This window comes from Nycticebus coucang, chromosome 2 (assembly GCF_027406575.1).
Source record: "Nycticebus coucang isolate mNycCou1 chromosome 2, mNycCou1.pri, whole genome shotgun sequence".
In the NCBI taxonomy this organism is placed as follows: Eukaryota; Metazoa; Chordata; class Mammalia; order Primates; family Lorisidae; genus Nycticebus; species Nycticebus coucang.
In genome coordinates this window covers 177,498,105-177,525,039 of record NC_069781.1, presented here as the reverse complement: position 1 = coordinate 177,525,039, position 26,935 = coordinate 177,498,105, and the positions used below count along the sequence as shown (strand labels likewise).

The following is a 26,935-nucleotide window of genomic DNA, read 5'->3' as shown; positions in this document are numbered from 1 at the left end:
GGTTTGATAGAATTCTGATGTGAAGCCATCTGGTCCCAGACTCTTCTTTTTTGGGAGATTTCGTATAGTTGATTCTATTTCAGTATTTGATATAGGTCTGTTCAGGATTTCCATTTCTTTCTGATTAAGTCTAGGAAGTTGGCATGCTTTCAAGTATTGGTCAATTTCTTTCAGATTTTCATATTTCTGAGAAATATGAAAATTATTGTAGTATTCATTAAGGATTTTTTTAATTTCTGAGGTGTCTGTTGTTATTTCGCCTTTGTCATTTCTGATTGATGATATTATGGACTTTAATTTTCTGTTTTTGGTTAGGTTGGCCAAAGGTTTATCAGTTTTGAATTTTTCAAAAAAACTTTTTGATTCATTATTCTTTGAATAATTCTTTTGTTTTTTATTTCATTTAATTCTGTTCTAATTTTAGTTATTTCTCTTCTTCTTCTGGGTTTGGGGTTGGAATATTGTTCCTTTTCCAGTTGCTTAAGATGTCCCCTTAAGTTATTAACTTCCTCTCTTTCTGTTCTCTTGAGGAAGGCTTGCAATGCTATGAATTTCCTTCTTAGGACTGCCCTTGCAGTAGCCCACAGGTTCTGATAATTTGTGTCTTCATTATTGTTTTGTTCCAAAAATTTGGCAGTTTCCTTTTTAATCTCATCTATGACCCAGCTATCATTCAGCATAAGGTTATTTAGTTTCCATGTCTTTGTATGAGTATGAAGATACCTGTTATTGGTGAGTTCAACTTTTATTGCATGATGATCTGAGAAAATACAAGGAATAATTTCTATACTTTTTAATTTGCTGGGGTTAGACTTGTGACCTAAGATATGGTCAATTTTGGAGAATGTTCCATGGGCTGAGGAGAACAATGTGTGTTCAGTTTTGTTAGGATGAAATGTTCTGTAGATGTTGTTTAAATTCAATTGTTGTATTGTGAAGTTTAAATCCAAAATTTCGTTGCTTAGTTTCTTATCGCAAGATCTATCCAATAATACCAAAGGGGTGTTAAATGTCCAACTATTATGGTTCTGGAAGATATTAAATTGCTCATGTCTGTTATGGTCTGCTTTATAAATTGAGGAGCATTCTGGTTTGGTGCATAAATGTTAATAATTGACATCTTATCATGTTGAGTGGTTCCCTTAACAAATATGAAGTGACCATCCTTACTTTTGTTGAGTTAAAGCCTAGTGTATCTACAAATAAAATTGCCACCCCTGCTTTTTTTCTGATTTCCGTTTGCCTGTATTACAGATGCTCATCCCTTCACCTTGAGTCTATATTTATCCTTTAAGGTAAGATGAGATTCTTGTATGCAGCAGATATCTTGTCTGAGTTTTTGTATCCAATCAGCCAGCCTGTGCCTCTTAAGAGGACAGTTTAAGCTGTTCACATTAATTGAGGCTATTGATAACCCTGGTAGTATTTTGGTGGTCAAGTTTTTTGAAAACCCAATGGACATTTTGAAGTTTGTCATCACTGTTGGGTTTTGACCAAATTGGGTTTTGGTCAAGCATTTCAGAGTGAGTTTACTTTGGTGGTAGAGCATTGTGTTGCTCATTATGGAGGATGGGTCTGAGGGATATCCTGAAGAGCTGGTTTGGTTATGGCAAATTTCTTTGATGTGTGTATTTTATTAAAGTACTTAACTTCTCCATCATTAATGAAGCTCAATTTAGCTGGATACAGGATCCTGGGCTGAAAGTTGTTTTGTTTTGGGAGGTTGAAGGTAGATGACTCCTCTTCTGTCTTGAAAAGTTTCAGTAGAAGGATCTGCACTCATTCTAATATTCTTCCCTTTGTAGGTTATGATTTTCTTACATCTGGCTGCTTGCAGGATTTTCTCCTTCATATTAACTTTGGTGAAGTTAATTACAATGTGTCTAGAAGATGCTTTATTTTGGTTGAGTTGTGCTGGGTTCTGAAACCGTCAGCTATCTGAATTTCAGGGTATCTTGCTGTGCTTGGGAAGTTCTCTTCAATTATCTCTTGGAGTAGAGTATCTGTGCCTTTTGTACCATCCTCTTCTCCTTCAGGGATTCCTATGAGGTGAATGTTTGCTCTTTGGGGGTGGTCCCACAATTCTCTCAGGGAATGATCCAATTTTGCTCTCCACTTCTCTTCCTCTTTGAGAGTTTGGGAGGATTCAAAAGCTTTGTCTTCAATGTCTGAGATCCTTTCTTCTGCCTGCTCCATTCTGTTACTGAGGGATTCTAGTGTATTTCTCAGATCTTTGGGGGCTGCAAGTTCTTGCCTCAATGTATCAAAATTTTTGGTGATTTTGTCTTTGAATTCGTTGAATTCTTGAGACAACTTTTGAATTGCTCCTTGAATTTCTAATTCCATGTTTGCCGCCATTCTGTTAATCTTATTTGCGATCCAAATTCTGAATTCGATTTCTGACATCTCAGCCATTTGTTTATGAGTGGGATCGTCTGTTGTGTTTCCTTTGTCATTCCTTGGGGGAGTTGATCTACTCTGATTATGCACATTGTCAGAGTTTTTCTGCTGATTATTTTTCACCATTTGTCTAGAGAAGCTGGCAAGGTGACATTGAATTGAGGGCTCCTGGTGGTGTAATGGACCAGCCCTTTACCAAAGAACTGGGACTGGTGATTGTGGCTTTTCTCTTAGAGTTTTACAAAGGTCCCATTCAGAACTATAGCCTGAAACTCTGGGGACCTGCTTGGTGTGGTGGGGCTAGATGGTGCTGACCGGTATTCAGCTAGTCTCTGCCCAGTCCTAGTAAATCAGTGGCTTTGGGCTGAAATCTGAGCTGTGGAGATACATAAGCAACTAAGACACCCCACCCCACCCCCACAGGTGACAACTGGCAGGGGAGAATCCCACACTCCCACAACAACACAACCTTGGTGGGTCCCCAGGTAATCGGCCCAGGTCAAGAGTTCCAAACCAGTTGTCCCGGTTAATACAAACACTGATCAGGTTGGAGTTCAAAATGTCTTCAGCATCTAGGCAGTGGGGGTTCACTGGCAGCTCAATTTGACCCCAGTGGGAGGGACTGTGGAGCCGCCAGCACTGTCAGGGGTGGTGCTGCCACTGTCCAGAGTGGTGCCGTAGGTCTTGGGTACTGCTGTGTATAGGTCGATGGAGCCTGCCGGGAGCTGGAGGGCATTGCCACCAGCCGCAAGGGTCATAGGAGCTGGGTTGGGGAACCGGAGGGTTGGAGCCACTGACCCCCAGTCTTGGACTGCAGGAGCTGGGCAGGAAGTTAGAGGGTGGAGTCTCTGGCCTCCAGGGCCTCAGGGGTCACAGGAGCCCGGTGGGGAGCCAAAGGGCGGAGCTGCCAGCCATGGGTCACAGCAGCCAGGCAGGAGTCGCCCACCCGTGGGCCGCGGGTCTCAGGAGCCAGATGGGGAGCCGAAAGATAGAGTTGCCGGCCGTGGGCCACACAGGTCTTAGGAGCTGGGCGGGAGTCGCTGGCCACGGGCTGTGGGTTTCAGGAGCCAGGTGAGAGTTGCTGGCTGCGGGTCACAGCAGTCAGGTAGGAGTTGCTGTCTGTGGGCTGTGGGTCACAGGAGCAGAGTGGGTAGCCGAGCCTCCCATGGTGGGCTGCCCAGCCGGGGACCGGTGAGCCCCAGTCTCGGTGGTCGGTAGCATGGTCCCGAACTATGCTCTTTCCAACACCAGCAAGTCTCTGTCCCCTTGTGACTCCCCGCCTCTATTAAAGTTACAGTTTCAGGGCAACTGCCCCACAGCTCATGAGGTATCCTGCCCTAGCAAAAATCTGTGAAACGCTCAGGATTTTGCAGGGGGTAGTCTTCCAAACTGGCAGGAGAGTGGGGAGGGGTGGATTGGGGAGTTCAGGAAGGTAGGGAGAATATCAGATCAACTTTTGACCCAAGCAAGAGATTGTCTGGGCTTGCAGCAGTATCTCTCCATGGAGGGAGTCCCGGCCCTCTGTGTTCTTTTCCCTTTGGTGAAACAAGAGGTCCTCTGCTCTCTACTCACCTTAAGCCACTCTCTTGGGGTGGGGGAGGGGAAGGATTCCATCCTCTTTGGGATGGGTTTTGTACCTGAAATTTGTTTCCTTGGAGTCCCAGCTTGTTGCAGGAGGGTGATGTGAACCTATCGATCCTCTCTCTCAGCTCGGCTCCCGATCTTCTGCTTTATTGGGTTATTTCTGGCCATTATCTCCCTCTGGACGGGGAACCTCTGCCAAAAGCTGGTTTCAGTCGGCCATCTTGCCTTCCTCTGTGGCGACTCTTAATTAAGCTCCTGGTATCCCCATCAAGGGCACTGTGTGTCCTCTTCAGGGCACACGCCCTCCCGGTACTCACTCTCTCTGTTTTGTGTGGTCCTTCACTATGGAAGGGTAAGTGCCTAACTCAGCTCCCTGATGATCTGCCTTGATAGTAACATAGGGCATGAAATCAGAGGACTTATTCATAGAAGGCCCAGTTCCAGAAAGGAATTCAAGATTTCTCCTTTAGAATTACAGCAACTTTGGAGGCAGCTTGGGGAGGAAGAAATGAGAAGAGCAAGCTTTGGAGATGGGCTCTGTGAGTTCAGACACTTACTCTGCCTCTTCGTGACTCTAGGCAAGTCTTAGTAGCTTGTGAGGCTCGGTTTTGACCCCGTAATGTGGGAATAACAATCCTGCTTCGAAGGCTCAGGCAATGAATGGGCTGGCACAGACCTAGTACCTGGCGCACCTTAGTCTCTCTACTTCCCTCGTTAGACCCAGCTATGTACGGAGCCTCCTGCTTTGCTCAGAGGTATGTTCTCTTGCCCCTAATCCAACATGCCAGGTTGCTTTCTCACTGACGCTGGGACACACGTATTAATTTTCATTCTGTCACATACACCAGCCACATTCAAGAGGCCCCACTTCGGGCCTGCAGGACCGCTGCCTCTGTCACTCTGTGACTCCTCTGCAGAAGTCTCTCACATTGTGCACCTGCCGTCTTGGTGACAAGGCCACCACGTTGCAGATTCTGTCTCCAAGTTGGGTCTTTCTTCTTCTCTCATATAAGAGCTCCAGTAGGTTTTCTCTCCTGCAGATTTTTTCTTGATTTTCTCTCACTTCTCCAGCTCAGCAGAGAGGGTATCTGAGTTCTTAAAGTTCAAACAAGACATCTGGCTTGATGTCCCATTGTTGACTCTTCGCATCCTTTGGGTGTGGTGAAAGAGAAACAGCTGGCTGCAGAGTTTATCCAGCACCCGTGAGTGCCAGGCATGGTGTTGTGTGCTACGGGAACTGCCCGGCTTATATTCTTCTGGGAAAGACCGAGGATGGAGCCAGGCGTTATAGTGGACCAGGATGGGATATGGGCGAGCCCTCTGTGAATCCAAAACCCACTGGGAGGAGCATATTAGAGAAATGGACTTCAGCTGGCAGCACTGTCTAATCTGAGACTGAAGTACACCTAGAGGTTAGCCAGGCCAAGAGGAGAGGGAAGAATGTTCTGGACAGGAAGAACTATATTCTATTAAGATTTGCAGAAAAGATGTAACATGTACCTCAAACATCATCAATAAACTGCACTTACACTTTCTTCCTCAAACACTTACTGTGTGACTGCTGTGAGCCAACACTGTTTGCCTGGAAGGGGATAGAATGTCAATAAGACAAGATGCACACAGTTTAGGGAAGAAAACAAATAATGAGGGAAATGACGAGTAAAGTGACAACTTCCATACCAGGTCAAAATAGCCAGTATTGTCTGGGTGGCCAATGGTGGAAGATCGAGTGAGCTCAGGAGTTGGAGACCAGCCTGAGCAAGAGAGAGACCCCATTTCTACTAAAAATAGAAAAATTAGCCAGGTGTGGTGGCGGGTACCCTGTAGTCCCAGCTACTTGGGAGGCTGAGGCAGGAGAATCACTTGGGCCCAGGAGTTTGAGGTTGGAATGAGTAAGGATGGTGCTATTCACTGTAATCTGGGAGACAGAGCAAGATCCTGTCTCACACAAGCAAATTAATGATGTCAGTATTTACTGAGCCTTGGTAAGCCGTATCTTCTTCCAGGCATTGTACATGTAGGAGACACCAAAACTGAAGTACATACAGGTGAAATAACTGGCCTGTGGTCCATTAGACAGTAGGTGGCTGCTGTGGGTCTGGTTGCAGACCCACCTTCACAAATGCTGCTGCTTCTTGAGGAACAGTTTTACCTGAGGGAACCCAGAGGAAAGCTATATCCATATATATGTTTTAGCCTTTTGAGATTATTATTTTTCCTATAATTCAGTTAACAAGGCATTTACTTTGCACCCACTGTGTGCTGGGAACTAAGGCTATACAGATGAACTCATCGTTCAAAGAACTCACAGGCAATTAAGCTGATTAAAGATCAGCTGGTCCCAAATGACTGGCTGCAAAGCTGAGCCAAGCTAACCCAGGAAGGACCAGGACAAGCCGCCATGGGAGCCCTAGGCTATTCCCGGCCCTTGGGGAGGAAGAAACAGCTGCCTGAAAGAGAAGCATTGCTGGTGGCTCTGGGGAACTGTGTGACCGTGGTACAGAGCCTCTGACAGATGCAGAGATTCAGAGAACCTCAAACAGTACTGGAGATTAGGGTGTTTCAAGAGCAGGAGTGAGAGTTAAGGTCAGAAAGCAGGGTGAGGCCAGAAGGCGGAAGCGGTTACGTTTTTGAGAGAAGGTGAAATGAATTGTAAAGGGAGCTACTTTGTACTTGGATGTCCTGAAGAATATTTTGCCACGTACCAGGATTCTGGAAAATAGAGATTTTGGTGTTCGTGCAGCCTTGGAGATGTTTTAAGGCAGGAGATGTGATATGACCTGTAGAAAAAGTTCCTTTGAACAGGCTATTTTGCATTTCAAATTCATACTTTGCTCTGCTGTTTAAAACATTTAGCTGTTCGACAGTAAACATCACACAATATATATGTCATCTTCATTACCAGCCATTCTAAGTAATCTCAGAACCTAAAGTTCCTCGAAATTCAGAGTATATGGATTCTATCAGGCATAATTACCACATGCCAGTTGATGGCTAACCGCTGCCATAGTTTGTCTTTCTTCTTGAATGCACCCGTGAGGATGAATTGTGCTGTTACAGTCAGGGCCCACACCCCGGTGTTCTGTACATGGCGATGGGGGCTGGGAGCATATGGGCTGTGAGATAGCCACATGGGGCAGAGCTGGGGGTGCGCAGTGTGTACTTGGGGTTTGCACTGTGACCCCTCAGGACACCAGAGAGCGGGTGGGGTGATGGGAGGGGTTTTCCAACTTCAGCTGTCCTCCTTCCCACCCTCCCAGCCCATTCTTCCTGCAAGGCCTTGCTCTGTGCAGCTGCTGACTCTGACGGTAGCCCACCATTTGTCCTTACTTCTCCTGTCCTCCCCTCTCCTCTCACTTTCAGAACAGTCCATCGTGCTTGACGGCTCTTTCTTGAGTGAACCACAGACCAGGAAACAGGGCGCCTGCCCGAGAACTCTCACTTTCTCTTCTGAGAACTGCAGCTGGAAAACCCTCACCCTGCAGTCCACAGAGTGCTGGTTTTGCCCACCTGTGGAACCAATGAGTGTTCTCTTTGTCTATTTTAACACCTTCCTCTCCCCGGCCCCTGACACCACTGAGGACCGAAAGTGCTCAAGTTTCCATGCTTTCGGGCTGCACTGTTCACTCTGTGAATTGTTTCTGCTTCCTGAGATGATGATAGTGATGGGAGAACTGGGGATAATGTACTGAGAAAAAACTGCTCTACACTCGCAGCTTTGGCGGGGCTAGGAAGAGACCCATCACCACAATTTCCTTATGCTGTTTTTCAGCTTCTCTCATTCTTTTTCCCAACCCTACTTTGATCAGGAGGCAGGAGCTTCTGTAGACCCTCTGTTGTACATAAGAATTTATTCATTTACTTGTTCATTTATTTGACAAACAATGATTGACACCAGTGCTTTTTAACCTTTTTTTATCTCACAGCACACCTGAACCTATAGTTTAACTTCTATGGCACACTTAAAGTGATGGTTATCAAAAAAAAAAAAAAAAGTATATGTGAAACTTGGTAAATGGTCTGTAAAGCTAGTGAATGATGCCCCATGATCATATCAATGTACACAACTATGATTTAATAATAAAAAAAATATATATATATACACTTACTGTGCTTTGCACTTCTTTTGAAAATAATCTAATTAAGGATCTTTTAAAAATTGAAGATCACTGATTTACACTCTTCTCTCTGCGGGGCCCCGCTGGCTCTGAAGATACAGGAATAGCTATGACAACCCTTGCCTTTTAAAACAAGCCTGGGAGGCTCAGCACCCATAGCACAGTGGTTACAGCGCCAGCCACATACAATACACTGAGGCTGGTGAGTTTGAACCCGGCCTGGGCCAGCTAAACAACAATGCAACAAAAAATAGCCAAGTGTTGTGGTGGGTGCCTGTCGTCCTAGCTACTTGGGAGGCTGAGCCAAAGAATTACTTAAGCCCAAGGGTTTGAGGTTGCTGTGAGCTGTGATGCCACAGCTACCAAGGGCAACATAGTGAGACTCTGTCTCAAAAGAAATAAACAAATAGATAAAAAAGTAAAATGAGCCTGGGGGTGAGGCGGGAACCAGGTATTTGAGAGAAGCTGTTTCAAGAAATGTGGGGTGTGCGCAGTGATTATTCTGCGGTGCAGTGCCTTCACTATCTGATACAGTAGCTGCCAGCCAAAGGTGGTTAAAGTTAAAAATTTTTTTTTTTTGAGACATAGTCTCACCGTGTTGCCCTTGGTAGAGTGCTGTGGCATCACAGCTCACAGTAACCTCAAACTGTTGGGCTTAAGTGATTCTCTTGCCTTAGCCTCCCAAGTAGCTGGGACTACAGGCACCTGCCATAGCACCCGGCTATTTTTTTGGTTGCAGTTGTCATTGTTGTTTAGCTGGCCCAGGCCAGGCTCAAACCCACCAGCCTTAATGTATGTGGCCGGCGCCCTAGTCACTGAGCTACAGGGATCAAACTGGTTACAATTAAATTTAAAAAAATTATAATTACACAGAAACTTTTTAAATTTTAGTGGCTATTGGCTATAGCATTGGACAGTGACGAGAAAACTAAACATTTCCATCCTTGCGGGATGTCCTGAATCAGACTGTGAGCCTCAAGGGCAGGCATGTGTTTGTCTCTGCCTGGCAGTCTACCCCAGGCGCCAAGCACCTGGTGGACGCTGGCTAAATACAGGTTGAATGAATGGGACAGGGTAATACGGGCTGTACAGGAGATGTACACGTGGCCAGAAGAGAGAGGCGCTGCTCTGGGAGGCTGCCTCCGGGGCGCATCCCTGGAGCTTCATGGAGACAGCTAACACCTTCAGCAGGTGTGGGACAGAGCAGGGAGAATGCTGGTCCTGCCTACTTGCTTCTGTGTTCAGACGGCTTCAGCCACACAAGGCATTACTGCTTTCCCTGCGAGGGAAGACTCACGGCCCTCTCATCCTGTTCCTCCTCAGGCATCTCTGAGAGGTGAGATCTCAGGAGGCTGCTGTGAGGCAGAGGACCAGAGGTGATACCCGGGGAAGGATGAGTTAGTCACCTCGGTGTGAGATCAGCTCCAATGCAGAAAGCAGATGTGTCCGTGCACCAGCTGAATACAGAGATTTGGAAGTGTGGCTGCTGCTCAGAGCCTTCGCGCCCTGTGAGTGCGGCAGACAGGGAACCCCCCCACATCGGGAATGTCACTCAGGAATGCTGCTCCAGTGAGGCTCCCATTTCCCCCTCATTCCTCTGCTTGACAAACTCTTGGTGGAGCCTGTCTTTCGGGCACTGTGCTCAATGCTGCAGACACAAAGGTGATACGAGCCCACAGTCTGGGGGGACATCAGCCAGGTATACAGATGATAACACAGCGGAAGAGTCTCCACTTGCTCACAGCGTCACATGATACAGGCACCAGGTGCAGTGCCCAAATTTTCTCTCCTGCTTTGTTCAGCAAAGACTGGGCTCTTAGGAAGAAAAGTTCAACGTCCGTCCATCAGAGCCAACGCTGGGGAGGAAGGCCCGAGTCCAGGGTAGGGTTCAGAGTCTTGAGTCTGAACGTCACGTTTGAAGTCAAGAAGCTTGCGTTCGACCCCCATGCTGGTAGCCCCCAGTGGTACGTCTTTGAGTTTTCATTTTCCCGTCTATAAGGTGGGAATACAAATAACATCTTAACAGCAGTATTTTTCAACCTTTTTTATCTCACGGCACATTTGAACCTGTAGTTAAACTTCTGCGGCACACTTAAATGATGATGATTAAAAAAAAATAAAAGCATACACTTATGTGCTTCGAACTTCTCTTGAAAATAATCTAACTAATTATCTTAAAAGAATTTTGCAGCCCACTTAAGATCTCTCATGGTGGCAGACTGGTTGAAAATATCTGTCTTACAGGATTGTTACGAGGATGGAATTAAGTAACCTGTGTGAATCCCATAGCAGGTATCCAAGAGCGTGTGAGGATCTCAGTATAGAGAATAGTCAAGAGATTAGTGAGGAGGCTTCCGCAGCAGCCTGGGGAGTCTCCACCTCGGTGTGTTCTGGGCAGGTACCCACCATAATCAAAGAGCTGCCCCAGTTTCCGAGGACGACCGTGCAAACTGTGGAACCAGTGTGCATAATACAGCCCTTAGGTGGGAGTAGCATCTTTTGGGGATCTGTCCTTTTCCTTCCTTGCTGCCTGCCTGAAGGGAGCTTGCTGCTCTTCTGTGCCTGGGGTTGAAATGTTCTTGAGAACTTGAGCATGGATCCCAAGCCCTATCAGGAGCAGCCCTGTCTCCTGACACTGGTGTCATGTGGCCGAAACGCTCTGTGGTGTGCCCCTGTGTGTCCTGATCTCTGTGGCCTCCCCTTAACCTACGTCCATACAGCTCACCCCCAATCCCCGGCAGCTGCCCTCTCATCTTTCGATAACACATTTCTCTTTATGAGTTTCACAAAATGGGCCGCTGTGCACGTCATTTCTTGATGCCTCTGAAATGCTTCTGGCATTTCTCCACTGATCGGGCAGATTCTTTCCCTCCTTAGCTCAGTTGCGACGCCTCTTTCTGTCTTCAGGAGTTTCTCCTCGGGAGATTCTCCATCCACCTTCATGCGTGTGTCCAGTCTGGTTCTGTTTGTCATTCAGTATAAGCTTAATACAGTTCTGAATCTCTCGTGGCCCTCACTTGTTATGTCTCTTTAGTCCCCTGTCATCTGGAACATTTCTTCAGTCTGCCTTTGTCTTTAATGACACTGACATTTTTGAAGAATACAAACCAGTTACTTTATTGAGCCATATTTTATCTTCGCTTTGGGTTGGCCTCGTCTTCCTTCAGGGTTAGGTTCAGGTTCTACACTGAAATACTTGATGCCCCATCCTTCCCACCCCATCTCCTCCCCGTCATCTCTGTCTATTATCGGGGGCAGACTCAAGGACCCTTATTTTGTGTGATGCTTCATCCTCAATTACTGCCTTTATTTATTTCGATGTTCACATTGTTGGCCAGTGGAGGCCCCTTAAGCTGCCTGATATGTGCTTGTGACATGGTTATTCTTTTGATCACGTCTTTATTTCCAGGAACAACAGTATTTTCTAGCTAACTTGTATCTGGCCTTTCCCAGCCTGAGATGCAGCCATTTCTCTAGGAGCCCTCGTTTACTTTTACTGGGATTGTTATTTAGAAACCAACATGTGGGATGGGATCTAGGTTGCTCATTGCTGTTAGGGTTTCATTTGGTCTAAGCCCTTTCTGCTGACAGACCTAGAAAACACAGGGGATGTTTAAAATCATGAGTTTGTACCAGTACCTTCAATGTTACCAGATTCTTCCTTGCCTTCCCCATTCCATATTTGTACATCCCTTCTTCCATAGAGAGAAACTATTTCTCTGCAACCTCACATTTTTACTCATTTTCTCAACCCTCTGCTATTCACAAGATAATTTTGTAATTGCTCTGCCCTTACCTCTATGAAAAGCAAACCCACTAAGATCTCAAGGTCTAACCCACTAAGATCTCAAACTCTATTTGCATTGAGTTTTTCTTCATCCTTATCCATTTCGTTTTATATCTTAACATTCTTGAACAAACCTCCAAAAATTAAAAGAAAAAAATGTACTCACAGAAGGGTCACCTCTCTTCCCCAGCCTTTCAACTTCACTCTCCCTGTCTACCACATTGTTTTCTGGTTCATTCTTCCCATGTTTCTTTTTGCAAAAATAAGCAGATTTCGCGGCACCTGTGGCTCAGTCGGTAAGGCGCCGGCCCCATATACCGAGGGTGGCGGGTTCAAACCCGGCCCCAGCTGAACTGCAACCAAAAAATAGCTGGGCGTTGTGGCGGGCGCCTGTAGTCCCAGCTACTCGGGAGGCTGAGGCAAGAGAATCGCTTAAGCCCAGGAGTTGGAGGTTGCTGTGAGCTGTGTGATGCCATGGCACTCTACTGAGGGCCATAAAGTGAAACTCTGTCTCTACAAAAAAAAAAAAAAAAAGAAAAGTAAGCAGATTTCCCATCTTTCTCATGCTAAAGGCCAAATTCTTTTGCACCTCTTCTCTCTCTTCTTGCAAATGTAGTTTGGAAATCACTCCATACTCCCAGAGCAGCTCTCTTTATTGTAGCTACATAGTATTCCATCATTTGGATGCACCATAGTTTATTACACAAATGTACATTTGGACATGAAATAATGCTTCTAAATAATGCTGCAGAAATCTTAATGCACATATATTTCTCTACTGTTGGAGGTATAATTTTCCTGTTAAATTTCTAGAAGTGGAATTTCTGGGTTGAGAGTATCTTTTTCTTGCTCACCCAACAAGTAGAGAAATGCCCAAGTCCACACATTCTTCTGTAGCAAAGTATGTTGTCAAGATTTTGAATTTTTGCCAAGCTGATGGTATTTCAATGTAGTTTTTATTTTCATTTTTTGTTGCGAGTTTTGATTGGCATGATCCTTCTGAGTGAAGTTGGAATCTTTTCTTCTATTGAAGGGCCCATTTTTATATAATGTATATGGCTCATTTACATGTTTTGTCCATTTTTTTTCCTGGAGGATTTTATTTTATTTTTTTTGGTCCTTTTATCCTCTACATTTATAAGTTCATTACAATTTGGGGATATGAACCTTTATTCGTGATGCACAATTGTTTTTTTTTTTGTGCTTTTTATTTACTTTTAATTTTATTCTTTATCCTGTTAACAGTCCTTGTTTCTTTTCTCTCTGGTTTTGTTTGAAAATTTCTTAATTTATCTTAATGAGTGTTTTTCTTGCATCTATCACTTGGAGCATTTGAAATATTCCCATTTTAAAGTCAGATTGCTTCATGATGTTCATTTAATTTTATTTGGAGGAATTTACATTTGAAGCATGAATCTTGAACAATTGTTAGCTTGTTTTCTGAGCAGAAGCCTGCGACATGTTTTGGAATTGTGGTGTGCAGGCTCATTTTGAACGCGAAATTTGGGCTTTGTTTTATTTTTCTTTTAGTTTTCTGCTCCTTCCTTGCTCTCTGATAGTTTTATGTTTGCCTCTCCCTGGTCTCTGCTCCCATCAAAGCCTTACCGGTGGGCAGCACATCCTTTTGTTACTTTTCTGCCTTTATAGGGGTGTGTCACCCTATCCTCTGGCTTGCAGCTCTGGGTCTGGTCCCCTCTCCCACCTTGCAGGGAGGACTGTTAGTCCCTGTTGCCCTTGCGGAGTCTACTTCCTTCCCTCCTACTCCCAGCCCCACTTACCGCTTTGTGCCGATGTTCTATTCTTCATTCTCAGAGATGATTATCTTGTGTGTGAGCCCAGCTTCATCTTATTGAATTTCTCCTTTCATATTTTATCTGTTGCTTCTGTGTGTGTGTAACAGAGGTGCAGTGTCAGAGCACGAGCTTATGGCACTCGCTCCTTAATGAGAAACACTCCTTTGTACTTTAAAAGAAGGAATGAGTAAAGGTGGGAATAGAGGGAGGAAACTGGCACGGTGGGGGGCGGCTTCCTGTATCCCAGAAATGTACATATGCATCATTCCCTTACTTCCCAATAGTCCTGCAAGGCGGGAATGGTTTCTCCCTGTTTTACTTGGAGGGCACAGGGTGAGTGAGCACATTGTCCAGCTCTGCAGCCCAGGAGAGGGATGTGGGGGTTTGAATGTAGGCAGTGTCCTGACTGGCTGTCACCCTGACCTCTGGGCTCACAGGCCCATTGGTCCCCTTCATACCTGGAATGCCTCGTGTTTGGCTGGGGTCTGGGTGTGGGGTTGGGAGCGGAAGAGGCATGGTTGTTGAGGACTCACCAGTTAGTTCTTCTTTGAACATCTTGTCATCCTTTGGCTGACATCAGGGAAGTACCTGGAATGTGTTGGGCACTTTGCAGACCCATGTCCATACTGTAATCGACCAAGCTCAAAGCAGCCATGAACAGTAGCCGCCATTCACCATCTCGTGGACAAGGAGACTGGTGCTCACGAGCTGATGTGGCTTTCTAGCTTCCCCTTGTTAGCAGGGTTGGGATTTCTGTGTCTGTAAAGCTCTAAACTTCCATGTTTCTCGCATTTTGCCTGCCCCTGTGGCGGTCAGTCAGTGTGTCTGTCTGTCCGTCTCTGTTGCCATGATGCCCCAGGAGGGAAGGGCAGCTTTCTTTTGCATCTCCTGAAGGACACACTTTGGCCACTTGCTTCCAGAAGTGTTAAGCGACACATCTCTACACAATGTGAATCCAGGCACGCAGGGAGGCTCTGAGCGCTGCCTGGCCCAGAGATGTTGCATCTTTCAAATCAGCACCAGAGTTTCCATCCCAGTCTGTTTTGCTCTTTCTTCAGGGTTGTACGGCTTATCTGGTGAGATGGTCCCAGAGGCCTTGTCCCTTTGGGGGCTGCTTCACCCTGTATGCTATGGAAAGGCCATGGGGTGTGAGTTACAGATAACCCCTCCATTACTCTTCCTGAGCCTATTGTTTGCTGGCCTGTAATTATTTTAGGTATTAGTTTATTTGTTAACTTTTCACCTCCTCCACCCAATGCTAGCCCCATGAGGGTAGGCTTTTTTTTTTTTGCAGTTTTTAGGCAGAGCTGGGTTTGAACCTGCCACCTCCGGTATGCGGGGCCAGCGCCCTACTTCTGTGAGCCACACGTGCCGCCCGAGGGAAGGCTTCTTATTTCTCTAATTTCTGTGGCTCCCCATCACCTAGCCTGGTAGCCTGCCCCTAGGAGGTGATACGTAGTTAGACTTTGAATCCATGAACAGAAAGAGAGCTGCCTCCTCTTCTCTACTATTTAAATCTCTGTGGCTTCCAGGAAGTTACTCACTTTTCCTTATCTGTAAAATGGGCTCATAGTGGCAGTTTCATAGGACTATTGAGGAAGTTAGAGCTGACCACAGAGCTGCCCTAAAAGGAAACACCTGAGTTTGCTTCCTTAATATGATGATTTTTAGTGAGTACTTTGACATGGTTGGAAGGCAGGAGGGTTCTGTCCAGATCTGACCAGGCCCCAGGAAGCACAGTTGTCCCCAAGCTCTGGACATCTGGCAAGAGCCAGCACCTGCTGGGAGCAACTCCTGCAGCATGAAGCCTCTGCAGACAGGAGCCGGCCTGGGTCATCTGCTCAGGCTGCTGCAGAAACCCAGAAACCGTGGCCACCTCCGTCTGCTCAGGGAGCCCTGCTGCGAGGCCGAGGGTGTGAGGTTAACCCTGAAGGGACAGCTCTCTCTACACAGCCTTTTAATTAAATGCCTGTGTTTACTCTCTGAAGTTCATGGAATCATTTTTACCTGATATCAGGAGCCACATCTTGTTGTTTAACAAAACCCTGCTTGCTTTGAGAGACAGAAAGTTACAAACTGAGGAGGGTTCGCAGAATAGAGGTGACACAGGCCCTCCTCTGTGCCATGCAGCTCTGATGCCAGGAGCATCCCTCTTGGGGCTGGGTCTGCTCAGCTCCCGGCCTTTGCTTCTGGCTAGGTGCTTGAGATTCCAGGATTCCTGGTGCTAGGTAAGAATCGGAGCCCGCTCAGAGGCTGTGGGCCTCTAGGTGTCAGGTGGGCCTGCTTTCAAAACATGACCTCCTTAGAGAGGCAGGACTCAACGCTGTGAACACTACGAGAATGATTTTGTGCTAGGCCAGGCATGATGACTGTACAGCGGGTAAGAGCTGCCATTTATTCTTTGTTTACTGTGCGACGAGTTCTTCAAATAGGTTATCTTACTTGATCTTTATATCCTGCTGTCTGAGGATCAGAACATGGAGCACGTCCACCCTGTGTCCTCGCAGTGGGGGGGAGGGGTGTATGGCCTCTGGGTGCTGGACTCTGGCTGGATCCTAGAGTCTCAGGCTCTCTAGGGACTTCCATCTCATCCCGGCCCGGCAGCATGCTCAGCACACAGTAGGTGCCCCTCTGAGTTTCTTTGTACTCTCCTTTTTTTCCTATTTGAGATTAATATAAGGGGACACTGATCAGGTTGACACTGCTTGCGTTTCCTAGGTAAAGTTCGAGTTGTAGTTGAGCCAACACCATGGATAGAGTTGAAGTGCATTCTTCTTAGTAAAGTATCACAAGAATAGAGAAGCAAGAATGCAGTGTACTCAGCACTAATATGAAACCAATAGAAAAACAGCTGCACGCCCACACGAGAGAAAAACACGTGAATTCTTTGTACTCTTCTTCCTGAAATCACCACGCTTGAAGGAGGTCGTCCTTGAGCTGTGGCTGCAACCTGCTTGGGGCGGTCACCCACCCTAACCCAGCAGATGGACAGTCAACAAGATTTTCAGCACCTTGTCAGCATGTGAAGTAGAGGGCAGCCCCTGGGCTGGAGGAAGCCTGCTCCCACCTTGGCCCCAGAGCAGTTCCTGGTCACAGAGGTGCATTGTCTGGACCCTGGTCCGTCAAGGCCTGGTCCCTGGAGCAGCAGCAGCAGCAGGAGCGTGGGGTGGGCCCAGCAGGCTGATTTCTGATGGTCCTGTAGTGATCCTGACGCCCTCTCGAGAGTGAGAACTGCAGGGCAAAGTTCTCAAACCTGCCTTCATGTCCGAATCACCTGGCAAGTGTTGTTTTTAGTGAACTTAATTTCTAAAATATATTTAGAATATATATTTAGAATGAACTAATATATATATAATCTAATATATATTTAGAATGAACTTCACTTTTTAAAAAGTTTTAGATGTAGAGAAAAATTGGAACACTATTACAAAGCGTTTCTGTATGCTTCACCCCCAAAGTTTCCCCTTACATTAGTGGGACACCTTTGTGAAAAAGGAGCCATATCAGTACATTATTTTGAACTAAGTCCAAACTTACTCAGGTTTCCATTGTTTTTATTTTATTTTATTTATTTATTTATTTTTAGATGGAATCTCACTCTGATTCCCTGGGGTTGAGTACTGTGGTATCATAGCTCACTGTAATCTCAAACTCTGGGGCTCAAGCAATCCTCCTGCCTCAGCTTCCCAAGTAGCTGGGACTACAGACACCCATCATGACACCTGGCTAATTCTTCTATTTTTAGTAGAGATGGGGTCTTGCTCTTGCTAGTCTTGAACTCCTTAGCTCAAGTAATCCACCTGCCTCTGCCTCCCACAGTACTGGTATTATAGGTGTGAGCTTCCCGACCTGGCCTCCTTAGTTTTTTTTTGTTTGTTTGTTTGTTTTTTTTGCAGTTTTTGGCCAGGGCTGGTTTGAACCTGCCACCTCCGGCATATGGGGCCGGCACCCTACTCCTTTGAGCCACAGGTGCTGCCCCTGGCCTCCTTAGTTTTTAACCTAACATTGGTTGGCGAGCCCCAGCCGGGATGCTGTGTTACCTTTAGTCATCATATTTCCTCAGGCTCCCCTGGGTTGGGGAAGTTTCTCAGACTTTCCTTCCTTCTGGTGGATGACTTTGAGAGTTTTGAGGAGTGCTACACAGGTGTTCTGTAGAACGTCCCTCCATTGGGGTTTGTTTGATGTTTTCCTCATGATGGGAGTGGGGTTATGAGCTCTGGGAGGAAGACCCCGGGGGTGAAGTGCCATCCTCGTCACGTCGTATCAAGGATATAGACCGTGAACCTGACCTGCACTGTCCGTGCTGACCGGGATCACCGTGTCAGGTTCCCCTGCAGTACAGCCACTCTCCCCTCCCACTCCCCCCGCACCCTGGGGATGTCCCTCACTGCATGTACTTGAGGAATGAGTTCCACCCCATTGCCTTGAGGTCGGAACATTTACATAAGTTATTTAGAATTCTTCTGCATGGAAGACTTGTTCTTTCCTAGCACTTATTTATTCAATCATTTATTTATGTCAAAATAGACTCATGGTAGTTATTTTATATTTTTAGTTATAACCCAATACTGCTGTATTTTTTTTGCTCAAATTGTTCCATCTTTGGCCTTTGGAAGCTCTTTCGGTTGGTTCCCGTGTCCTTGTGACATACTCCCATCGTTACAGGGACTGTTCTCCTTTTTTTCTTTGAGCACTTCTTTCTGTTCTGGCTTCTTGCGTGCTTCCTGCCCAGTCGCCACGTCAGCCATTCCTGCAGGGTACCCTGGTTCCTTGTATTGAGAACAAGGTGCTAGAAGCCAGGATCTGGACTCCAGGTGTGCTCTTTATTATGGAGATGTCATTGATTCTGGGCCCTCTCAGATGGCAGAGCAAGAAAGGCCTGTGTGTACACCAAGCTGTGCATGCACACCGAGGTATAGGTATTTCTGTCCGGGGCCATTGGTATCTGCATTGGACTTGAGTTCTTGCTGATGCCTGCCATGCTAACTCATGACCACGTGGCTCATTCAGGCCTCCTCCCTTTGCTTATCTGCAAACTCCCGCACCCATAGTGAAAACCCAGCTCCCACCTTTGCCATCCACTTACTTAATTATTCAGTTCTGTAGGATCAGAGTTGTCAGTTCCTGCCTCCACGGGGTCACCCTTATTACCCGGAGTGCAGCGCTCACAGAAATTGTATTTCGTGTTTAGTTTTACAAACTCCGCTCATTCCTAAAGTTACGTATGTTGGCTCCTTTCCCCCGCCTCCTTCAGTGAGGTCATTTTATACATACCTGATCCAGTTAGAGTCTGAATTTCATATTCTAAATTTCATTCTGGATCCCTCGACTTCCTAAAAGATGTTTTAAAATTTGCACCTGTGAAGGTTCTCTCTCTGTGCTGTAGTTCTTTGGGTTTTGACACGTTCCTTAGGTTTTATATTCTTCATCATAAATATACTGTCATACAGAGTAGTTTTACTGCCCATAAAAAAAAAAAAAATCCGTGTTTCCCCTCATCAGCCTTCCTCTTACTCCACCTGAATGGTAGCCACTGATCTTTTGACCTTTTCTGTATTTTTGCCTTTCCTAGAATGTCGTGTAATTGGAATCATATAATGTATAGATTTTTCAGACTGGCTTCTTTCATTTATCAGTGTGCCTTTAAAATTCATTCTTGTCGCCTGTGGCTCAGTGAGTAGGGCGCCGGCCCCATATGCCGAGGGTGGCGGGTTCAAACCCAGCCCCGGCCAAATTGCAACAAAAAAATAGCCGGGCGTTGTGGCAGGCGCCTGTAGTCCCAGCTGCTCGGGAGGCTGAGGCAAGAGAATCGCGTAAGCCCAAGAGTTAGAGGTTGCTGTGAGCTGTGTGACGCCACGGCACTCTACCTGAGGGCGGTATGTGAGACTCTGTCTCTACGAAAAAAAAAAAAAAAATTCATTCTTGTCTTGATAGTTCATTTCTTTGCATTGCCAAACAATATTCCATATTATGGACGTACTAACATTTGTTTATTCCCTTATTAAAGGAGGTTATTGATCACTTCCAATTTTGGTGATTTTGAATAAAAAACAGCAGTTTTTGTTTTGTTTTATAACTATACATTTTCAGATTATTTGGGTGAACACCTAGACATGGGAATTGCTGGGTTGTACAGTAAGGCTGTGTTTAGCTTTGTAAGAAAAGGCCAAACTGTCTTACAAAGTAGCTGAACCATTTTATACCCTACCGGCAACAAACGAGGGTGTCTGTTGTTCTGTATCCTTACCAGCCACTGGTAATGTCCGTTTTTTGGATATGAGCTAATCTAATGTGCATGTCTTGGCATCTTTTGATTTTAATTCCCTAATGAAAAGTGGTGGTAAACATTTTTTCCATAGGCATATTTACCACCTGTGTAACTTTTGGGTGAGGTGTGTCTTCAGATCTGTAGCTTTTTTTTTTTTTTTTTTTTTTTTTAATTTTTTGTAGCTCATTTTTAAACCGTGTTGTTTGTTTACTTATTGTTGTATTTTAAGAGTTCTTTGTATATTTTGAACACAAAATCTTGATCAGATAATATATCTTGCAAAATATTTCCACAGCATTTCGTTTTTCTTTTAGTTATTTTAACAGTGTCCTCCAAAGAAGAGACATTTTTAATTTTAGTAACATCCAACTTAAAAATGTTTTATTTCCTGGATCATGTTTGTGTGTTTATTTATTTGAGACAGAGTCTCGCTTTGTTGCCCTTGGTAGGGTGCCGTGGCGTCACAGCTCACAGCAACCTCATACTTGTGGGTTCAAACAATCTTCCTGCCTTAGCCTTCCAAGTAGCTGGGACTACAGGCTCCCGCCACAACACCCAGCTATTTTTGGAGGCTATTTTAAGAGATGGGGGTCTTGCTGTTGCTCAGGCTAGTCTTGAACTCCTGAGCACAGGTGATCCACCTGCCTTGGCCTCTCAGAGTGCTAGGATTACAGGCGTAAACTGCTGTGCCCGGCCTGGATCAAGTCTTTCACCAATACCACGCTGTCTTGACTACTGTGGGTTTATACTCAGCCATTGGCACCAGGCAGTTATGAGTTCTCCAACTTTGTTCTTACTCTTCAGTATCATTTTGGCTATCCTAAGTCTCCTATAAAAAGTTTAGGATGCATTTGCCAATGTGCCCAATATAACCTGCTGGGATTTTTGACTGAAATTATATTGAATCTGTAGATCAAATTGGGAAGAATTGATGTCTTAATAATAGTGAGTCTTCCAATTAATAAAGACATTGGTTTAGATTTCCTTTGATTTTTTTTTTTCCATTGGTTTTGTGAGTTTCTGGATATAGGTCTTTTGTGTATTTGATTAGGTATTTATACCTAAGTGTTTCATAATTTGGGCGTTGTTATAAATGTCTTCTAAATTGATATATAATAGTTGTATATAATATTGAGGCATATGTGATATTTTGATTCTTGTACACACAATGTGCAGTGATCAAATCAGAATAACTAGGATATACATCACCTTGAACATTTGTTTTTTTCTTTGTGTGAGAACGTTCTAATTCTTCTCTTGTAGCTACTTTGAAATATACAATAAATTATCATTCATTATTACTGTTACATGTTACTGTACTATCGAATACTAGAACTTAGTATTGCTTTTTAAATGTCAAATTCCAATTGTTGATTGCTAGTATGTGGGAAAATATACTGACTTTTGTGTATTTAGCTTGTACTCCTGTGACCTTGCTGTGTTTGCTTGGTAGTTCCAGGAGTGGTTGGTTTTCTTTCTGTCTTTTTTTTTTTCCTTTCAATTCTTTGGTATTTTCTAAGTAGACAGTCTTGTCATCTGTGGGAAAAAAATCATTTTATTTCTTCCTTCCCAATTTCTGTAGCCTTTGATTTCCTTTTTTTTTTTTTTTTTTTCAAATCTTTCTGCATCAGCTAGGACTTCCAATGTGATACTGAATGGCAGAGAGAACATCCTTTTCTTATTACAGATCTTAAGGGGAAAGCAGACAGTTTCTCGCCTTTAAGTGTGATGCTAGCTGTAAGGGTTTTATCTGTGTTCTTTATCAAGTTGAAGAAGTTCCCGACTACTGGATTTTGTCAGATACTTTTTCTGCATCAATTGATAGGGTCATAGGATTTTTATTTTTTTAGTCTCTCAATATAGTAGATTGCGTTGATTGATTTTCACATGTGGAAGCAACTCTGCACACCTGTTTGTAGCACATAATTCTCTTGATCCATCGTTGGCTTTGATTTGCCAAATATTAATTTTATTGAGGGTTTTTTTTGCATCTATGTTCATGAGAGGTCTTGGTATGTCATTTTGTCTTCTTGTAATGATCTCACTTCAGTATTCAGGGAATGTTGACCTCATGGAATGAACTAGGAAATGTTCCTCTGATTCTGGAACTGATTGTGGAGAAGTGTGTGTTATTTCCTCTATAAATGTTTGATATAATTCATTCAGGCCTTGTGCTTTTTTTTTTTTTTTTTGAAGATATTATTGCTTCAGTTTCTTTAATAGACACAGGTTTATTCAGATGATTTTTTTCTCCTTTTATATATATCGGAAGTTTGTGTCTTTTAAGGAATTGGCCCATTTCGTCTAAGTTGTCAAATAAGCGGGCAGAGCAGCCCATCGTATTTCTTTGTTCCCCTTTAATGTCAGTAAGATCGGTAGTGGTGACCCTGATTTCATTTCTGATACTAGTAATTTGTATCTTCTCTCTCGCTCTTTCTTTTTATTTTTGGCTGGGAAGTATTTTCAAAATACACATTAGAGCCTCTTCCCAGACTCGCTTCAGATGGAGGTTTGGGGGTCGTATGTAGGCTTGGGGACACGTTCTCCAGGACATCCAGGAGCTCCTGAGAGGTCTGTCTGGGACGCTGGAGATTGGGAACCATAGTAAAGTGGGACCGTTTTGTTACTGGGTTTTGAACCTTGGGCACTCTCTAGCCATTTATGAATACTAATATATAAAACACAAAAATGCAAGGATGTTGTAATTGTTTGGGGAGTCAGGGGAGAGACAGGGGACCCTGAGCACTTGGTTCTCAACTTTCTCTTCTCAGGGCAGCCCCCAAAGAAGCACCAGGGCCCCAGAGCCCCCTCTCTGGTTCTCATGTTGAATGGGTTGATGCCACGGAGTGTGTTAGCCGGTGCATAGCCCCTAGTGCAGGTTGTATAAAGGTTCCCTGCTGGTAATCCCCTGGCAATTGTAGGTGACCACTGGTGGGCAGGGCTGCCTCACGGGGTGTCCAGGGATTCCCTGATGCTGAGGACTCTGAGCAGAAGCTGGACGCTGCAGGCTGATGTGTGGGAGTGGGGGGTGACGGGCTGCATGGGGCCTTCCCAGAGAGCCTTCTGGATCCTCATCTGAATCTGTAAACTTAGGAGTTAAGTTCCATCTCTTTACCCCACCCCGGAACAGAGGGTGGTACGGGGCAGGGGAGCGTCCAAGCCACACGGGAGCCCTCCCAGTGATCATCTGAGCATTCCCCAGCATGCTGACCTGGGACTGTGGCCCAGGCCAGGTTCTCACTCTGTCTCCCTGGTTTTGCAAGGCTCTGCGCTGACTAACGGGGGACTGAACCTGCACAGCCCCGTGAAGCGGAAGCTGGAAGCAGAGAAGGACTATGTCTTTGACAAGAGGCTCAGGTACAGCGTCCGCCAGAACGAAAGCAACTGTCGGTTTCGAGACATTGTCGTGCGGAAGGAAGAGGGGTTCACGCACATCCTGCTGTCCAGTCAGACCTCGGATAACAACGCACTGACCCCCGAGGTAAGGCCTGGCTGTGGGGCTGTGGGTTTGGATGGGGTTCTGTCACGCGGGAGGGAGGTCGGCTTTCTTTCCCCTTCCACCAGCATGCGTGGACGCTGACTGCAGGGCATAACCTGCGAGTCTCCAACCCTCATTGTCCCATTTGATCTGTATGACCAGGTAATGAGGTTCCCTATTTTACAAATGAAGACCATACCAGGCATGCAGAGATTCATCAAACCGATCATGGTCACAGACTTGGGGTGTAGACCCAGAGTCCACACATCATTCACACCTTGTGCTTTCCAGCTAAGCTTCACGTAATCAGCACGTCATTCACTCAGTTCATGTGTCCAGAAGGTACCCAAAGTATGTATACACATTTTAAGAAAAACTGCAATTACAAGAGGTGCTCAAAAGTGACCTGTATTCATCTTTTGTTATTGTATATGTTGAGTATTACAATTTTAATGCAGTTTTTTTCTTTCTCAAAACATATATACATTTTTTGGCACCCTCTGCATATGTATTTATCAAGACAGAATTCACAGACTGTGAATTTCACTCTCCTAAAATGTACAATTTGGTGGTTTTTACTATATTCGTGGGATTGTACTAGCATCACCATTTTCTAATTCCAGAACATCTTTATCACCCCAAGAAGAAACCCCACACCCATTAAACAGCCATTTCATTCTCCTTTTCTCCAGTCCCCCAGCAGCCGCTCATCTGCCCGTGCTATAGGGATTTGCCTGCTCTGGACAGTGCCCACAAATAGAATCATAGAAGTCGGGGACAGCCTTCTGTGCCCAGTTCCTTTCAGGTAGCACGCTTCCCGGGTTCAGTGATGCCGGCAGGTATCTGTATTTTATTCCTTTTTAGGGGTATGTAATACTCCGTCACATGGAGAGACCACATTTTGTGTATCCGGTTTTCAATTTGGTGGACATTTGTGGTGTTTCCACTTTTGATTTTTATGAATAACATTGCTACAAACATTTGTGTACAAGTTTTTATGTGAATGTAGATTTTCAGGTTTCTTGGATGTAGTCCTAATTTCTAATATAATTTTCTTGGGCCTAGTCCAGTGTTTGGAATTGCTGTGTCTGATGGTCATTCTTTATTTAGATTTTCATGGCGCTCCCAAACTGTTTTCCACAATGACGATACCATTTTCCATTCCTATCAGCAGCAAGTGAGGGCTCCAGTTCACGCACCCCTCCAGAGCCTGCCTGTCTTTTATCCTGTGGCCACGTTCATGGGTGTTAGATGCTAGCTCATTGTGCTTTTGATTTGCATTTCCGCAGTGACTGATAATGTTGAGCATTTTCATGTAGGTGGTGGCCATTTGTCTCTCTTCTTTGTCCCTCTCCTTTGCCTATTTTTAAGATCAGGGTATTTTTCTTTCTATTGTTGAGTTTTAAGCATTCTTTATAGATTCCGGATATTAAGCCTTTATCAGATATATGATTTAAAATTCATTTTTTCTCATTCTGACGGGCGACTTTTAATTTTCTTGATAGTGTCCTTTGACATACAAAATTTTAAATTTTAATGAAGTTCAATTTATCTGCTTTTTCTACATTACTTAAAAATGTTACTCATTTCTTAGGTGAACAAAATAGGGAAATAATGAATACGTAATGCAGTTAGTCGATAACATCATTCAAAGGGCAGGGTACATGAAGGGAGCAGGGGAGAGATTCTTGATGGCACAGAGGTGGGAAAACACTTTCAATCGTCCTCTGCTAGCAGCCCCACCTGGGACAGAGCCGCAGAGTGGTAAATGACAACCATGGTGACAAGGTCAGTGAGCTCTTGGTGCTTTATATTTGCTCTTTATCCCATATCATCCTGACCCCCCTGTTCTGGTGGGGATTATGCTTCATATCTTACAGATAAGAAAATTTAGGCTTACAGAACTCACCTGGGCTAGAGTCTCATAGCTCAACAATATCCTGTCCTCTCTCCTTCATGATAGTAAATGAAATGTCGAGGTTAACTGCAAGGGTGTGTTTGGGGGGGACACACTGAGGGGGTGGCCACTCCCCCAGATTGGGATAACCAGATGGCCTGGCATTGCCCAGTGTATCCAGTGCCCTTGAAGAGACCCAGGAAATAGGATGGGGCAGGATGTGTTCACGCGTCTTATCATTAAGGTTTGTATAGACTCTGGTTCTTTCATGGATGGTGGGCCTGGCAGTCTAGAAGGGCTGACGCATGGTGTGGGGAGAGCCTTCGGGTTTGTGGGGCTGGTGGTTTCTTATTGCTTTTCCCACCAGCACGGTGTTTTGGGGAGCTGTCCCTCCTCTACCTTCAGCAGAAGCATGCCCTGGGTTCTCTTCTGTGCAAGAAGATTCCAAAAAGTCCAGAGCCTACGCTCCTTCCCACCCCCCTGAAGTGGCTCTTATTACATTTATATACCTGGAAACTGCATCATTTGAAGCTCATGAAATGTTTGCATGAGACCAGTTCTTCTGGGATTTTTTTCTACTTCAGTACTTTTAAAAACATGTTTTAAAAAGGCACAGCATTTTCCTCCCATACATCAATTAAATGTGACGTTTCCCAGTTCATTCTGTCCTTGGAGCAGGCTTGTACGTTAACTGCGGACAGGTCATCACAGCCTGTTGTGCCCTCCTGATTTGACTGATTTCTAGTGCACAGGGTCTCACCTCTGGGGCTGTGGGCTTGGCTAATTAGGGTTCCATTCCTAATCAGCTTCTGTCAGGAAGGAAAAGAGTAAAAGTTATTGATCTGACATTTTTAACTGTCTCAACAACCAAAGCGGATTGACTACCTAGGCGAGTTGGCTGACTGGGTAAAGTTGTCCCCCAAGAAAGATTCTACTGAAACAAAGACGCAGTAACAGAGCAGGAATGTAGGTTTAGAGTCTAGCAGATCCGGGCTCCAATCCTGCCTCCACCAACTTCTGTCATCTTGGGCAGTTACTTTGCCTCTCTGAGCTTCCTCATTCATAGAAAATACCCAGTATCTTCCTGTGAGATGAGAGATGATGCGTGCAGGGAGACTCAGAGAGGGCCTGGCATACAGAAGGCGTCTTATAAATGTTCCTGTCATCATTAGGATGAACCAGAGGCCATTTCATGGCCATAGGCAGACCCAGCCTTGCTCATTAACAGAGGATCTGGAAGGAAACCACTTTCAAGGTTGTAATTTGAATTCTTTTTCTAGTTGTATCTATGACACTGGTTGGACAGGCCTCCCAGGCAGGAATTCATACATTACTGGATGCGTTAACTAGACTCTGAGGCTAGCAGGTGTGTTTTAATATTTTTCCTGTCTGGAATGCATTAGAGAACCAGGAGAGGAACACAAATGCCCCTGAAGGGAAGAGCCAGCCATGTGGATTGCGCGGGGTCCTCGGGATTGAAAGCTCCTTGCCTCCCCACTGGGAGAGGACCCTGAGCCACCCGCCAGGGCTTGTGGCCCCATAGCACCACCACCATCCCAGGCCATGCCAGGCAAAGGAGTCCCCTTCCCGCCCCTCTTGTCATGACAACC

At 45.1% G+C, this 26,935-nt stretch overlaps 1 protein-coding gene across 1 annotated transcript in view; it reads left to right on the top strand.

Annotated features, from left to right (window-relative positions):
• Window positions 1–26,935, top strand: part of CDYL2 (chromodomain Y like 2) — a 184,475-nt gene that overhangs the window by 132,882 nt on the left and 24,658 nt on the right. The window contains exon 3 of the mRNA XM_053609004.1: window positions 23,214–23,431. Within this exon, the coding sequence (XP_053464979.1) occupies window positions 23,214–23,431 (218 nt within the window). The remainder of the gene's footprint in view (window positions 1–23,213; window positions 23,432–26,935) is intronic.